This window comes from Apodemus sylvaticus, chromosome 19 (genome assembly GCF_947179515.1).
Source record: "Apodemus sylvaticus chromosome 19, mApoSyl1.1, whole genome shotgun sequence".
Classification (NCBI taxonomy): domain Eukaryota; kingdom Metazoa; phylum Chordata; class Mammalia; order Rodentia; family Muridae; genus Apodemus; species Apodemus sylvaticus.
This window is the reverse complement of record NC_067490.1, coordinates 18152452-18169628: the sequence shown is the minus strand read 5'-3', so window position 1 is coordinate 18169628 and position 17177 is coordinate 18152452. Positions and strand designations below refer to the sequence as shown.

Here is a 17177-nt window from a genome sequence, read left to right as displayed (position 1 = left end):
ACTTAGGGTCTGACAGGTAGAAGCAAACTTGTCTTTGCATGCTGTGATGGGATGGTGGGGCCAGGATATGGGCCAGAGCTTGGCTGGTGGCCATAATGAACAGCAAAGGGCTAGAGCCCTTGTATGTGATGTATGTGATGTATGCTTTCACAGATGCCTCAGCCCTAATAGCTATGTGAGGAAGGAGGATGGGCGGGGCCCATTAGCACCCTACCCGGGCTTTTTCCTTCTGCTATGCCTGCATCATCTTCTCTGCTCCTATTGGCCCTTCTCCCCCAGGAACTTCTTTCTGCTCAGAGTTCTGCCTTTCACTGACTTGGTGTCAGTGCCGTTGGTGGTCACAGCGCTGAAGAATCTTGGCCTCTCTTCTTTGGAATGAACTTAGGAGAGGTCCCAATTCTGGACTCTCCTACAGAATTGATTTTTTTATAAAAATGTGGATGACTCACTGTCAATGGTGGGAATGGGGCGAAGCTAGCAGTGGGCCTATGTCTTCTAGGGTGAGCTGAGAAGGTAGTCGCCACAGATGGATTTAATGTAAAAAGAGAATGCCTTGAGCTGGAGCCATGGCTCAGCGGTTAAGAGCACTGACTGCTCTTCCAGAGGTCCTGAGTTCAATTCCCAGCAACCACATGGTGGCTCACAACCATATGTAATGGGAGCCGATGCTATCGTCTGGTGTGTCTGAAGGTAGTTACAGTGTACTCACATACATAAAATAAATAAGGAGTGAGAGAGAGAGACTCAACTCTTGTGCCCAGTTATTGTCTTGTTGAGCATGTGTGTTGGACACGGTACTGAAGTAAGAACAGTGTGCAGATGATTTTGGCAGTGTGTCACAGAGGGGAGGAACCCTCTGGCTTGCTCACTGTGAAAGTGAGCTCAGAGTCTCCAGGTTCCCTGAGGAAGTTCTGCAGAGACGCAGCCCAGAGGAATGGGTTGTTTTGGATTTTTAATAAGTTGTTTTTCTGAAAATTTTTATAAAATGTGCTTTGGTCATGCTCATTCCTATATATTTACAGAATGAAATATTAATCCGCAGTTATGAAAAAAGTGATGACGGCCGCAGATAAGTGGATAAGGCTAGAACCAATCAGCCCTAGGAAAGTAACCCAGACCCAGAAGGAGACACAATAGAATTTTTTTCTCATGTGTGGATGTTAGCTCTGAATCCTCAGATGTATATGCTACATCTGGATAGCCATCGAGGTCAGAAAATTAGTAAGAGGCCATGGAGGGTTCACTTTCAAGGGAGGGGAGACAGAGGGGATTGGTTTAAACAGTTACAGGGAGATAATGTTGGAAACCAGCACAAGAAACTTGTTCTAAGAACTGTCATTTGTTTTCAGAGTCCATATAATCATAGGGGGTGGAGGGGGTGGGAAGAAGGAAAGTCCCGAGGGGAGCTGGGGACTTGCCAATAGTAGAACAGCATCTGTTGTAAGGAGACAGGTGTCTGAGTCTAGCCATCTCAGGAACATTTTCTCCATCTTGCCGGCAGGGTCAAACTAAATTTATGTTCCCAGGCCCAGGAAGCAACTCCAGTTCTGATTGGTGGAAACTCATTGCTCAACCCCTTATGCCAAAATGTGATTGGACAATGTTACAGCCCACCCCACTGCCACTTGCTCTGTGGTTTCATCCTTTAAATGTGCTGTACAAAGTCCCTTCAATATTGTAGTGCAGCTTCCGAGTCTGTTCTGTGGCTCTGATCATCATCAGTAGGGGCTTGATTACAATATATTTTGGTCCCCTGCATTGACCTGGTATTTGAGTGATGTTGAATTTAAGCCAGGGAGGGTGCATGTACATGTGCTCACACACGTGTGCATGCATGCATACATATGTGTAAAAATGTGTGCACACCCATTTGTAAAGATACCAAGATATATTTGTCAGTGTAAGAGAAATAGGCACTTAATTGTATCTTTTTTTTTTGATGATGATGATGATGAGCAAACTATATATATTTTACCCTCAGGGCAGAGAGAAGATAGGCAAGAACTATGTAGATGGTTCTGTCTTTTCTTTAGTAATTTATGTTGCTGATTTTCACTCAAGGACATTAGCAGTTATAAAGTGAAGCTTTTTATGCCAGGGTGTCTTTTTTAAGGTTATGTGTACCTGAAGAATAGAAAACCACCTTAAAAATAGAAATATCAAAAATCATTTGAAAACTGGAGGGCTGGAGAGATGACTCAGCGGTTGAGAGCACTGACTGATCTCCCGAAAGTCCTGAGTTCAAATCCCAGCAACCACATGGTATCTCACAACCATCCATAAAGAGATCTGATGCCTTCTTCTGGTGTGTCTGAAGACAACTACCGTGTACTTAGATATAACAGTAAATAAATCTTTTTTTTAAGATTTATTTATTTATTATATGTAAGTACACTGTAGCTGTCCTCAGACACACCAGAAGAGGGTGTCAGATCTCATTACAGATGCTTGTGAGCCACCATGTGGTTGCTGGGATTTGAACTCAGTACCTTTAGGAAGGGCAGTCGGTGCTCTTACCCGCTGAGCCACCTCTCCAGCCCCCAGTAAATAAATCTTTTTAGGCTGAAGTGAGTGGGACTGACCAAACCAAGCAGAGGTCCTGAATTCAAATTCCCAGCAACTGCATGGTGGCTCACAACCATCAGTACAGCTACAGTGTATTCATCTACATAAAATAAATAAATAAATCTTTAAAAAATAGAAAAGAAAAGAAAGAAAACTGGAGAGGTGGCTTAGTGGTTAAGAGCACACCCACTCTTGCAGAGGACACAGTTCAGTTCCCAGCACCCAGGTCAGTAGCTTGCAGTCAGCTGTAACTCCAACTTCAGGGGAATCTGAGACCCTCTTTTGGGTCTCTAAAGGTATCTTTACGTGCATGTATAAAACCATGTACATAACAATAAGAAACATCTTTTGGAAAGAAGAGGTTGAATGTATTTTCTTGTGAGAACACAAAAGATTAAAATGAAGATGTTATCCTCTTGTCTTCCAAGGTCAGTGTGTTGGAAAGATGATGCTTTATTAAGGGAGACAGGCAGCGATTACGACGTGCATGGTCTAATCCTAATCTTGCTTCCAGGTATGAGTGTGAATGACTATGTCGAAAGAGAACAAATGACCCACACATTAACTGTTTTGTAAGGAACTAGGCTGTAGGTGTGTGCTTTATACATCTTCATATTCATCCTATTAACATTATCCTTTGGAAGGTTTAATGAGAAATTGTGGCCGAGATACCAAGGTTAATAAATAGGCTTTCCACATGTTAATTTCCTTCTATTTTCTTTTTAGAACGTTGAACTGAAGCATGAAATTATATATTAAATTATGAGGGCCTGGGCTGCAGCTCAATGGTAGATGCTAGCCAGATGTGAGAGGACCCAGGTTCAATCCCTTATACAATCATAAGAAATGAGAGATTGACTTCTTTAAGACTTGAGAAGGGATTGTAAAATTCCTCATGTTCAAGCCCAGAGAGAGTTAACTGGGCAGTCAAACCTTTATTGACATCCTTGGCATATGAGCTGATTTGACTGCAATAACTTGGATCCTGTTCATTTTCCTGTAGCCAAATACGAACCGTGTTTCATACCTGGTGGGCTATTTCAGCATCTTGTAATAGGATAATCAGCCTTCACCCTCATCTTGATGTGCTGAATGCCGAGAGGATCTGGAGTTTTCTATTTTGAGGGGTGGATACTATTACAGAGGGTTCTCATGCTATCTCATGCACAATTAGGCTTTCTGCCTGCATGTGCCTGGATGCTATGGGCCTTGGCAAGCAGTACTGACAGTAATGAGCCTTGAAAGATGGTAATGGACTTGTCATAAGAGCTGTGAATGATCATGGAACTGGGGGGGGTGTATTCCTGCGCCTATGTTTTTAAATGCTGGTTATATACATACATACATACATACATATGCACACATATATTTATATGTGTATATATGTGTGTATATGTATATGTAAGAGTGTATACATGTCTATCCATAAGTATATATATATGTGTGTGTGTGCATATATCTATATGTGTATGTGCATACATGTGTATGTTCACATATATGTATATATGTACACATATACACATATATGATCCTCTTCATTACAACTGTTTCATTTCTATCTCTTGAGCATAATCATTTCAAATTCATGAGCATACTTTTTTATATTTTTGTACAAGTTCCTTCCCTCTGTCTCTCTGTGTCTCTGTGTCTTTGTCTGTCTCTTTCTGTCTCTGTCTGTCTGTCTGTCTCTGTTGTAAATTTACATCTCCTGTGTATACAGGGGAAGTTCAGAAGGAGACCTCCTACCTTTGTCTCTTGATGCCTTACTTTTTGAGGTGAGCTCTCTTGTTGAACCTAGAGCATGTGTTTTTCCGCTAGGCTGAAAACAGCAGACCCCAGTGACTGTCCTGTAAGATCACATCCTGTCTGTGATGTGGGTAGTGGGATCTGAACTCAGGTCTTCAGGGTAGTGTGAGCTATCTCTCCTTCCCCTTACAAGTTCATTTTTAAATATCCTGTCAAGGCTGCTTTGTTCCTTTGATTTGATGCAGGCTTTCCTATATTCTGTACTTATCTAAGCAATCTCTGAATCTGTGTTCTTTTTCTAATGTTTTTTACTATAGTTCCTATTAAGTTGGTTCCAAAGTTTTTGTTTTTGTGTGTATTAATAATGTGTGTTTTTAAGCTATTGCCGAAGTAAATGAGAAATCCTTAAACATTTTTTTCTTCTTCTTCTATTTTTAGGGTGACTTTGGATCCTGTTATTCACGAAGCTCTCAAAAGGTAATGAAGAGTCATAGTTAAATCTTACATTTTATTTTCCATGTATAACTTTTTTTCTTCAAGGTGGCTATAAACACAGACTGGGATTTGTTTACATATAAAAATAATCTGAAGTATTTTCATATTATTATTGATATTATTTTTATTTGTAATGTTGGTACTGTGTGACACTGTTTCTGGGGACAGGTGGACAAACATCTATTTACTTCAGAAAAGAAACTGACAGTAGATGAAAGTAAAGGTGCAACCACAGCTCAGCCTGGTGAATGAGTGGCTTTGATTCGGGTTACTTAGAAGAGTAGGGATCAAGGGTTATTTACAGAAGCAGAAATGACTCAGTCAGCTGCATCCCCAAGGCCTACCTGCCTACCCCAGGATAGGTGACAGCTCACAAAAGCTGGGAACCTGGAACTCACCACAGAGCCTACGAGTTCAGTTGGTCTGAGAGTGTCTCTCAGCCATCTTTGTTGCTTATATACGCTTGGGAAGGGTAGGGCCTAGCAAATCTGCTCCGTTTCAGGGACTTCCTGATGAGTTTGAGTTGTTTACTTCCTGAGCTTAATGAGTTTCTTTTTTTTTTTTTTTTTTTGGTTTTTTGAGACGGGGTTTCTCTGTGTGGCCTTGGCTGTCCTGGAAATCACTCTGTAGACCAGACTGGCCTTGAACTCAGAAATCTACCTGCCTCTGCCTCCCAAGTGCTGGGATTAAAGGCATGTGCCACCACTGCCTGGCTGCTTAATGAGTTACTAAGTAGGATAGAATGTTTTACCTCCTCTTAGAGCAGTGATTCTCAACCTGCTTAATGCTTCAACCCTTTAATACAGTTCCTCATATTATGGTGACCCCCATCCATAAAATTATTTCATTGCTACTTCATACCTGGAATTTTGTTGCTGTTATGAATTTTAATGCAAACATCTGATATGTGGGATATACAACCCCCAAAGGGCACAAGTTGAGAACCACTGCCCTAGAGCATCCTGTGTCTTATGAGCTTCCTTGCAAGATAAAAGGTTTTTATCTCAGAGGTAATTACTACCTAACATGGGGATCAAACTCAGAGCATTGTGTATGTTAGTCAACCTTGTCACTACTGTACCTAGCCCCTTTGCTAAGGGGGCTTCTCTGTCAACGAGGCATTACTCATAGTAGGACCGTGCTGTGGGGCCCTTTGCTGTCTACCATCTGGTCTTCAGTGGGGCACTTGGAGGCCTTATTTAGTAGCATGTGCACAGTAATCCTACCCCTTGGCAGCAGATCTACCGATGATGCACTGTTTGGCATAGCTCTTTAACGTCTGTTCTGTTTGAAAAGTGTACATGGGGGGCTGTGGGAAAGAGGGCTCAGTAGTGAACGTACTTCTGTGCAAATGTGAGATCCAGAATCCGTACCTCTAGAACCCACGTCAATGCTGGGCAGGCATGGTAACCTGCCTGTAGTTCCAGCCGTGAAAGGCAGGAATAGAGGATCCCTCAGCAAACTGGCTAGGGAAGCTACGCATAGTTGTGCATTGTTGGCTTATTTGAGAGACCTCACTTTGATGGATAGGTGGATCAACCTTGTGCCTCCATTCCCAGGTACATATATGGACACCTTACACACACATATGTGTGTGTGTGTGCCATATATATGTGTGTGCCATATATATGCGTGTGCCATATATATGTGTGTGCCATATATATATATGTATATATATATATTCATATTCACAACACACACAAAAATGGGAAAATAAAAGTCCATGTATGATCAAGTGTTCCTTTCTTGACCCAACACCGGAGCAGAAGTTGGTGTTTCATCTACATGGTAGCACACCCTCAGCTGTAATTGCCTGAAGCACCTGCCTCACATGGATGGTTTTAAGGAGGTCATGTCCCCCACCCCTGGTGAAGGCTAATTTCCCCCACTCTCCTCCTCATCTCTGATTCTCCTGCTAGACTCTTCAATATTAGTGCTTCTAATACTTGTAACTTCTACTGGTCGATCTGTCTGCAGCAGGGGAGGTATTGACTCTTCTCCAGTCTTGCGTACCATGAGGGTGAGCCTGGAGTTCATTTGCCTGGAAGCTCTATGCACTGAATTCTCCTCATACCAAAAAAAAAAAAAATCATCATAGTGTTTTCTTCAATAGTTCTTTATCTTAAACATTTAATGTAATACATTTAAAGAAATCAGTTATATTATTATGGTCAGTATATTTTCTGGGATGATGTCTCTCTTCATAGTTGTGAAATGACCATTCTGGTAGTTTAAAATCATCATAACAATAGTAATTCACCTGGTTAAATAATCCCATATACAACTCCATTTCCTGTCTATGGGCAATGGATTATGTTTCTGCAACAGATTTCCTGCTATGTCCTTGGAAATGCAGGTACGCTTGAGCTATCTTCCCGAGGTGATACATTGTTTCTGGTTGTTCAGCAAATCACTCAAGGATGGTGACATAATCTTTTACAGTTTTCTTATTTGTTCCTTGGCTTTGTCTTTACACCGAAGGATTCATCCCAGCAGGATATCACGCTGTGGCTGGCTAGAATCATTATTGTGTCTAATGATAATATAAAATTAGATTGATCTCATTGTATAAATAGTCCCTGCCTCTGCAAATATGCTCTACACATTGAAGTACTTTTGCATGGTTGTGTGTGTGTGTGTGTGTGTGTGTGTGTGTTTTCTCAGTAATTTTAAGAAGGGCATTAGATCCAACACTGGAACAGAAGGTTGGTGTTTGATCTACGTGGTGACAGACCATCGGCTCTGATGACCTGAAGCATCTACCTCACATGGGTAGATAGTGGCAGGTCACGTCCCCCCACCTGTGGTGAATGCTAACTTCCCACAATCTTGCCCCTTGTGACAAAATATATGAGAAAAATCAAGCAAACAAAAAAAAGGACTTAAGGGTTTAGTTTAGCCTAGGATTTGGCTCCTTGTGGCAGCGAAGGCATGATGGCTGAAGTCTGAGGCATGCGCAGTCCGGAAGCAGAGAGGCGTGAATGCTTAGCTCGCTTCCTCTTCTGGGTTCAGCCCAGGACCCCAGTCCCTCAGGTGGTACCACCCACATCCAGGGTAGACCCTCCCTGCTCCGTGACCACAATCTAGACAATCCCTCACAGACTTGGCCAGAGCTTTGCAAATTGAGTCAGACTTGAAAATATTATACCTAGGGCACTGATCTTGTTTGTGACAATTCAGAGTTGAATAAAAATGTCATCATTTTAAGCTTAGGTAGGTTTTGATGGGTCATACCCAGAAATCTTGTTGAACATAGAAAAGTTGTAAGTATCAGTGTGCAATAAACACTGCATACTCAGAAGGGACATGAGAAGCACCTAGTTTCCCAAAATCCTGCCGTGTTCCTAATATTTATTTATTATGATTTTTTAATGTGAATTGGTGTTTTGCCTGCATGTATGTCCATGTGAGGGTGCTGGATGCCCTGGAACTGCAGTTGCAGACAGTTGTGAGCTGCCCCATGGGTGGGCAGGGAATTGACCCCAGGTCCTTTGGAAGAAGAACAGCCAGTGCTCTTAACTGCTAAGCTGTCTCTCCAGAGCCCTGCTGTTGTATTTCTAACACTGTGTCTTCCAAAAGCTTTTTCTATGCTCTTGAATGTGAGACCTGGTGTCTCTGATCATGAGTATGACTTTTAGAATAAAAGGAACATGGATTTGACAGATGTCCGAATGAGTAAGACTGGGTTCACTCTTTCAGCATCATAATATGTTAGTCTGTCTTCAAACTTTGAGTCTAAAAGTCTCTTATGTATGAACTCGGACTTACTCTGTTCTGCAAGCATTCTGTGTGTGATTCATTTGCCCACTTCCCTGGTGGAGTTCTCTGTGTGTTAACAAGGAACAGTGAGCACTATCCCAGGCCGAGGCTGAGTCCCAGTGATACGGTCCTCAGGGCTGTCAGCTTTGAATTACACCTGCTTTAAAGATGTGGCTTACTGGATGAGCTCAAGAAGAACTGAGTGGATGATTTCAGTTGGGTGCATACTTAACATGCTGGGAAGGTTTGTCTTCAGTCTGCATTGGATACATCAGGGTGACCAGCATCCCGGTGCCAGCTGCTCTGAAAGTCCCTCTGGAGGCAGGGACTTGGCGTGAGGCCGGGAGTGACAGTGAAGGGCTGGGGACAGAGCTCAGTTGGTAGAGGCCTTGCCTAGCATCATGAGATCCTGAGTTTGATCTTCAGCAATGCATGAAAGCAGGAATGGTGGCTCATGACTGCCATCCGTAGTCACAGCACTTGGATAGTACAGGTTGAAGGATCGGAAGTTCAGCCTGGGGTACAGAAGACACACTCTGGCTCTTCCCTTCCCCGTCCTCTTCCCCTTCTCCTCTGCTCTTCCTCTCTTCCCTTTCTCCTTCTTCTCTCCCCTACTCTCCCTTTTATGTGTGTGTGTGTGCACACACAACAAAAGGATGTGTGCATAGGTTGATGTGGGTGGATTCTTGAATGCTTGTGGTCAGTAGTAGAAACACCTTCTTCCCCTTTTCACTGAGGAATCCTAGTCCCTAAACACCTGCTTGTGACATCTAAGGAGGAATAGCTACATTGTTACTGAGGATAAAAGAAGAGATTTCTTGTAGGTCCTTCCCCCTTTCACTGAGCAATCCTAGCCCTTAAACACCTGCCTGTGACATCTAAGGAGGAACAATTACATTGTTACTGAGGGTAAAAAGAACAGATTCTTGTGGGCTTTTTACCAAAGGACCCAGGGAGGCAAACATGGGGACAACTGAAGAATGGTTGCCATTAATCTGAACCATTTCAGTGGTGTACCCGTGAGTCACACAGAATACTTGCTGTAAGGGCCTGGGAACACGGCTCAGAGCTGCCTTACCGAGCATGCATGAAGCCTTGGTCTTGATCCTCAACACTGCACACATATCCCATGGCAGGAAATACCTGTAATTCCAGTATCAGGCACGTGGATGTAAGAGAAGGGAGATTCAAGGTCATCCTTGGATTAAGTGAATTGGAGGCTAGCCTCGGCTCCATGACCCTCTGATAAAAACAAAACAACAACAACAAAACCAAAGAAATAATCTTATAAACCCAAGCTCTTGCTAGGCAGTGGTGGTCAATGCCTTTAATCTCAGCACTTGGGAGGCAGAGGTAAGTGGATATCTCTGTGAGTTCAAGGCCAGCCTGGTCCACAGAGCAAGTGTGAGGACTACACAGAGAAAACCTGTCTCAAAAAACCAAAATAAGTAAATAAATGAACCCCGGCTCTTTATCACCTAGTTGTATCATAGTGGCAAGTAAGTGCTTCAAGCATAGAACACCCTGATTGCAGTTCTGGCTTCCTGGTTCAAGGACCCAGGAGCAAAACACGAGTCTCTTTTGCACACACATTGATATTGTCTGGGATCTTCTGCCCCTGATGACTTTCAATTTTCTGATTGCCTCTCTGTCTTCTAGAACCACTTCAAAGTTGCTCAGGACTTCAGAAATGAAGTCTGACATCAGTGTTTTCTCCCGACATTGCCGCTGTCTGGCTCCCTTGTCCCTGAAGATGTAAGACAGTCATTCTCCCTGCAGGTTCCTCATGCTTTGCTCGAATCCGCGCTGAGGCTGTTACATTTGCCCTTGAAAAGTCTCTTAACAATGCGCTGCTGACACCTTCAGCTGGAGTGGGTGTTTAGAGTTGAGATTTCTGACACTGGTTAAAGTTTCATTTCTGAAAATGCGGTGCTTAGTAGAACACCCACAGAAGAACTTTTTCTACACAAGGGCCCTGCCCTGGTTTTTCTTCTCTATTCTTTTAAAAATAGATTTATTTTTTAATTTTGACTTAATTATGTGCATGTGTGTGTATGTGTATTTGTGTATATGTATGTGTGTATATGTATGCATGTATGTGTATGCATGTATATGTATGTGTATATATGTATGTGTGTATGTGTGTATATGTATGTGTGTATATGTACATGTGTATGTGTATGTATGTGTGTATATGTATATGTATGTATGTGTGTATGTTTATGTATGTGTGTATGTTTGTGTATGTGTGTATGTATGTATATGTATATGTATGTGTGTATGTTTATGTATGTATGTGTATATGTTTATGTATGTGTGTATGTATATGTATGTGTGTATATATGTGTGTATGTGTGTGTCTGAGACACATGTGCACACATGCATGCATATGCATGTGGGTACCTGTGCACACCAGAAGAGGATACTGGAATCATACATACAGATGGTTGCGACCTACCTGGTGTGTGGGTACTGGGAATGAGCTTGGGTCCTGTGGAAGAGCGTCAAGAGCTCTCAATAGCTGAACCATGTCTCTAACCCCATTTATCTTTGGCCATTGAAGGATAGGCCATGCTTCATGTTTAGTAAAATTTGGGTTCTGTTTATTTATTTTGCCTTTTCAAGCAAAGGTCTCACTATACAGAGGCTACTTGGCTGGCCTGGAACTCAATATGTGGACCAGCCTGGTCTTGAACTTCTAAAGCTCTGCCTGCCCTTGCCTCCCAATTGCTGGGATAAAAGGTGTGTCCCACCATACCTATTATTTTGATGTTTTAAGCAATGTGCATCAATTATGCATTCTGTGAGGGTTGGCATGGTATCTCCACACATGGATATTGCATGCATACCCTAAGGCCAATCTTTTCACTTCTCCGCAGCCCCATGCAGTTCTTAATCTGTACCACTCCCTCTGTACTTCAGCGGGGATGCTTTTAGGTTTCCATCTGTGGTACAAGTTTCTTCCTGTGCCTGACTTACCTCATTTAGCATGCTATCTTCCAGTTCCATCCATTTTGTTGAAAATGCATGAATTTCATTCTATATTCTGGCTAAATAATATTCCTGTGTGTGTGTGTGTGTACACGTGTGTTTGTATGTGTGCATATGCATACAACAAACTCAAAACACTATCCAGCTACTAGGTGCCTAGGCTGAATCCATTTCTTAGCTAACAATGGTATGCAGGTGTCTCTTCTAAATGAGGATTTGGTTCTCTTTGGATGCACACTCAAAGGGATAGCTCAAGCAGACACAGCTCTATTGTTAGCTTTTTTGAGGAATCCTATCGCTTTCCATTGTGCTTGGGCTGATTTGCATATCCACTATCAGCATACGGAGCTTTCTCTCACATGCACTCTGGCATCTATCTCCTGTGCTTCTGCTCACAGCCAATCTAAGCGGGGTGAGATGGGAACTCGCTGGAGTCTCCATTTGCATTTTCCTGATGGCTAAAAATGTTGAACGTTTTCATGTATTTGGGGCATTCTTATTTCTTCTTTAGAGAAATGTCTGATCCGATAGTCTGGTCTTTCTTTTTTGTTTTCCAAAGATTTATCCGTTTATTATATGTAAGCACACTGTAGCTGTCTCCAGACACACCAGCAGAGGGCATCCGATCTGATGGTTGTGAGCCACCATGTGGTTGTTGGGATTTGAACCCAGGACCTCCAGAAGAGCAGCAGCAGTGCTCTTAACTGCTGAGCATCTCTCCAGCCCCAATAGTCTGATCTTAAATATCATTACTTGTCATTTTGCTCTTCAGCACCTTGATTTTCTTCTATATTCTATGATGTCTATCCTCCATATGATGGGTTATGTGAACACCCTTTATTCATGTTCTGTAAGTTAGCTTCGCTTATAACTTGTCTGTACATCTCTAGGCATTATTTTACTGAGTATTGCTATTTTCCTATCACTTTGCCTGAATTTTTATACGTATATCGATAACACTACAGATCCTTTAGTTTTCCTTTTATTGCAAATGTTTTATCCCACTTTGCATTTTCATTATGAATAAACCTCAAAACTCACCTAAAGATCTTATGAACGGATGATTATTTCCTGACTACAGAAATTGCTGGCTATAGAACTGCTTTTCAATATGTGTATTTTTAGAGTTTATGTCTGGGCACAATTTAAGATTTGATTTGGGGGCAATGTAGCTGAAAAGGTAGGCTGAAGTTATTTTGAGGGCTTTGGCTTCCACTTTAGGTTAAGCTGGTGTTGATGCATCCCATATTAAGTTCGATAGAATTATGAACCATGATGTGGTAAGGTATACATAAATTTTAATTTCTTTGAGGCAATGAAATCTATTCCATGATATCTGTAAATAACATATATCTAATCTGAAAAAAAAAAAGCTCTCAGATGATTCTCCTATTGGCAATAACACTCAGTGTAGTTATTCACGTCACATCTAAATTCACCATCACATCTGAAAGTCTATGCAAAGACATCATAGCTCAGGAGCTAGCATTCAGATGAGGACCCTGGGCTTCTATGGTGATTTCTGGTTCTTGCATCCCATGTCTGGGATGAGGACTGTGGTCCTAGCTTGGGTAATGCATTGACTCCTGACCCCACAGCACCTCCTGTGAGAGAGAGGTGTGGCGAGCAGTAGCCTTAGAGGGCGGGCTCTGCTCTGAGAACTTTGGTTAATTTTCATTGTGAACTTGCTGAGGTTTAGAACCACCTAGAGTGCAGTGTTGGGTCTGTTGTGAAGGGAATTCAAGGGAGGGTCAAGGAAGACCCACTCTGAATACGGTGGTACTGCTCTATGGGCTGGAGTCTCAGGCTGAATAAAAATGGAAAGTGTGTAAAATACCAGTGCTCTGGACTCTGCTTCCTGACTGTGGATGCAATGGGATGGGATACTTCACACGCGTACTACTAAGCCCTCCTGCCCCGATGGGTTATAGCCTTTCTTATAGCGTGAGCCCAAACAATCCCTCTCTCCCTTAAGTTGATTTTTTTTTCTTGGCAACAACTGACTTCCTAGTTGCTTGCTGAGGGCTGTGGGCAAACCTGCCTGTCCACCTTGGTCCCCACAGGCTGCTACTTTCTAGAGGAAACTAGTGATAGGTACCTCTCTCAAGAGGGTTGTACTAAGAACTGAATGTGAGCGCACCGTTTTTTCTACAAGGTTCTTGGCACATAGAAGATGTGCTTGATGAATTTTAAATATCACCAGAATTAACATGCAGACTCCCCTTCCTCTTCCCCTTCCTCTGTTGCTGGCACTCTCAGAGAATTTTCCATGCAGTAAGTGTTAAGGGATGTCAAACCCTGAAAAGTTGGGAACCTGAAAATCTCTGTAGTATAACGTAGCGGTAGACAAGAACCCAATAGAGTGCCCTGGAGAAGGTGCTCTACCACCCATGTCAAGATGACAGAGCTTCTGACTGTGTCGACCTCCCTGGCTCACACATCTTGTCTTTCTTTAGTCATTCCATTGCTGTGAAGAGACACCATGACCAAGGCAACTCTTTTAAAGGACAACAATTGGGGCTGGCTTATAGGTTCAAGAGGTTCAGAGGTTCAATCCATTATCATCATGGTGGGAAGCATGGCAGCATCCAGGCCGACATGGTGCCGGAGGAGCCCAGAGTTCTACATCTTGATCCAAAAGATAACCAGGAAGAGACTGCCTCTTCTGCAGGCCACCAACAGGAGGGTCTCTTCTGCCCTGGGTGGAGCTTCAAAGCCCACCCTCCTAGGGCTGTCCTTCCTCCAACAAGGCCACACCCACTCCAAGGCCACACCCACTTCAACAAAGCCATACCTATTCCAAGGCCACACCTCCTAATAGTGCCACTTCCTGTGGGCCAAGCTTATTCAAACCATTATAATTTAATTTCAAAGTAGATGAGCAGGACTTGATGGCATCGATTCATTTAGGTACTGAATGGTACATGTCTATGCATAAAAACATTTTGATGTGTGTTTGAGATTCTAGCTCCTTGCTGAACCCTTGATGGGAGCCAGGGCACTGGATGGTCCCAAGGGACCATTTGATAAATATTATTTACTCTTGGTTATAGATTCGTGCCACTGAAAGTTCAAGACCAGGCTGGTCTACATGGGAAGACGGTTTCAAAAACCAAATAAACAGGTGTACGCTATTATTTGCACACGAGATAGCTTACCTTGGTCCTTTCCTGTGTGCGTTCTTTTTATTTGAGCTCTGCCTACTTTTAAGCAACAACACTTTCTTTCTTCCCAGTGGAGCGTATGCCTGGCAGCTGGTGCTCAACACAGAACCCAAGACTCGAGGGTAGAAATTTATTTGGTCCGAAAGGCCATTTACAGAGTAGGGTACACATGTATTTCTGGTTCACAGAACATAACAAGACTTCCCGAGAGCTGACTGCATTCGTCTGCCTTTACTTAGTGACTTCGAATGGCACAGTGGAAGAACAGGAAGTCAACTATAATACACTGAGAGCTGTAGAGTATTCCTACAACACCGGTTGTGTTACCCATGACTTATGACTAGGAAACACAGGTGCCACAGAGCTGACAGAGTTCTAACCAAAACCCGGAGGCTGCCGACTCCCCAAGTCATGCTCTTTGGAAATTGCTTCCTCTAGGGAAGTTGCTTAGAGTCTCCCTGGTGTGACATTTGAAATATCGAGACTGGCCAGCCACTTCCCTCAAAATGGAAGTGGCATCTGATGCAGATCCGGGCCATAGGAAGGACAGATTGTCCCCTTGGCCATAACTCCCCCACCTCTCCGTCCCCATTTTGTTGCTTCAAGGTACAGCCTTGCTCCTTGGCTCAACATCTCTGATGTCCGTCCTGTTTCCTAACCAGGTTTATTCCTGCTAGATTTGCACTGGAGCTAGTGAAGCCATACCGATGGCCACATTTATTTATTCCAATTTGGACCCAGTGTTTGGAAAGTGTAGCAGTAATCTGGCACGCTTCTAACCTTCTGACAGATGCATCAGTAGCTGAGATGTAGGTCAGCCCTTTTGGGGGTACTGAGCCAATATGTACTTAGAGATGGTAAACATGGAATAAATAGGAGAAACTTCTGTTTGACTTTTTACAGAAATGTTCCAAGTACCCAATAACCCAATAATCCAATAACATAATAATTTAGTATCTCCGGATGGAATTAGGCCTCCCCCACTCCTTGTCATCTCTATTTGTCTCTCTCTGTCTCTCTCTCTCACATATACATACATACACACACACACACACACACTTGTAACATGTGTATATCATATTGAAAGAAGTCAAATTTCAGTTCTTAGTGTCCTTATCCAAGTCACATTACCCTTGAACCCTGGGTCTGTCTGTGAAATATGAATTCATCTTTATAGGTCCTTTGTAACCCCAGGCACCATGCGCAGGATACACCACATTAGGTGAGTTTTCGGTTTTTTGCACCTGGGCCTGGAAGATGATGTGGTTTTCAGTGTCTGTCTTCAGAGAACGTGTAGAACATCTGAGAAAGACTGGTTTAATGATTCCCCACCCTACCATCACATTAATACGTAAAAATGGTATTTTTCTTTTATAGCCCTAAAACTGTTCTCATTCAAACAAAGGGTTAAGCTCCCTCATTTCCTGGACACCTCTGCTCAAGATAGACTTGAACTCAGTATTCACCAGCTCATTGGATTCAACGAACTTGTTGGGCACGGGCCATACATCTGCTGTGTGTGAGCGCTCTTCCTCCCGGATCTTGGGTTGCGATCGAGTCACATTCGTGCCAGTTGACTTAGCTGTTGATGATCTGATCATGACATTTGCATGACATAGAAGGTGCTTTAGAGGCTAGGCAGAACCTGCAGTGCCGAGGCTGGCTGCCATGGGCGGGGAACAGTTCTTGAGTAGCCTTCCTCTTCTCCATTGAGTGCTGTGCTTCAGGAGAGGGCTGGCTTTTATCTTGAACAATTGTTAAAGGTTTTGCTTATTGTTATCATTGTATGTGTGCTATGCATGTTTGAATGCATACACATGTGCCAAGGTGTACATGCGGAGGTCCAAGGACGACTTTCAGGGTTCATCTTCCACTTCTGCTCTGGGCTCTGGGGATCAAATTCTGGTTGACAGAGTTATATAGCAAGTGCTGTTAGCAGCTGAGCTATCTTGCTTGGACCCCTAGACTGGCTCTAGGGGATATCTGCCTCATAATGTCAGCCCAGCCTTTCCTCCAGAGATGTCATGTGACCCCAAAGCCTTACTTCCACCAGTGATCAGACACACTTGCTAGCTTCTCATGGGATCAAACGAATACCTAAGTCTTTTAAATGCAAGGCATGCATTTTCTTGCAAGGGTAAATGTTTTAAATGTATCGTTACACTTATTTCTTTATTGTATGTGTGTTCATGTGAGCATGTGTGTGGAGGGCAGAGGGTAGCTTGCAGGAAATAGTTCTTTCCTTTCATCGTGTTTCTTTAAGGTTAGCAACAGGCACCTTTATCATCTTGCTGGCCCAGAAAGGTAAATACTAACCTTTCAGCCAAGTACAGGTTAGAAAGCATTCTGTGTGTTACTTTCTAAATCATCTCATGAGAGCAGTTAATTTGATAAATGAAAAAATTCTTTTTTTCTTTCTTTCTTTCTTTTTCTTTCTTTCTTTCTGTCTTTCTGTCT

General features: G+C 42.9%; 1 protein-coding gene across 6 annotated transcripts in view; it reads left to right on the top strand.

Annotated features, from left to right (window-relative positions):
* Ank3 (ankyrin 3) overlaps positions 1-17177 on the top strand; it is a 600128-nt gene that overhangs the window by 66686 nt on the left and 516265 nt on the right. For all 6 annotated transcript variants that reach the window (XM_052163460.1, XM_052163459.1, XM_052163463.1 and 3 more), the window contains exon 2: positions 4750-4788. In XM_052163460.1, coding sequence (XP_052019420.1) covers positions 4750-4788 — 39 coding nt within the window. The remainder of the gene's footprint in view (positions 1-4749; positions 4789-17177) is intronic.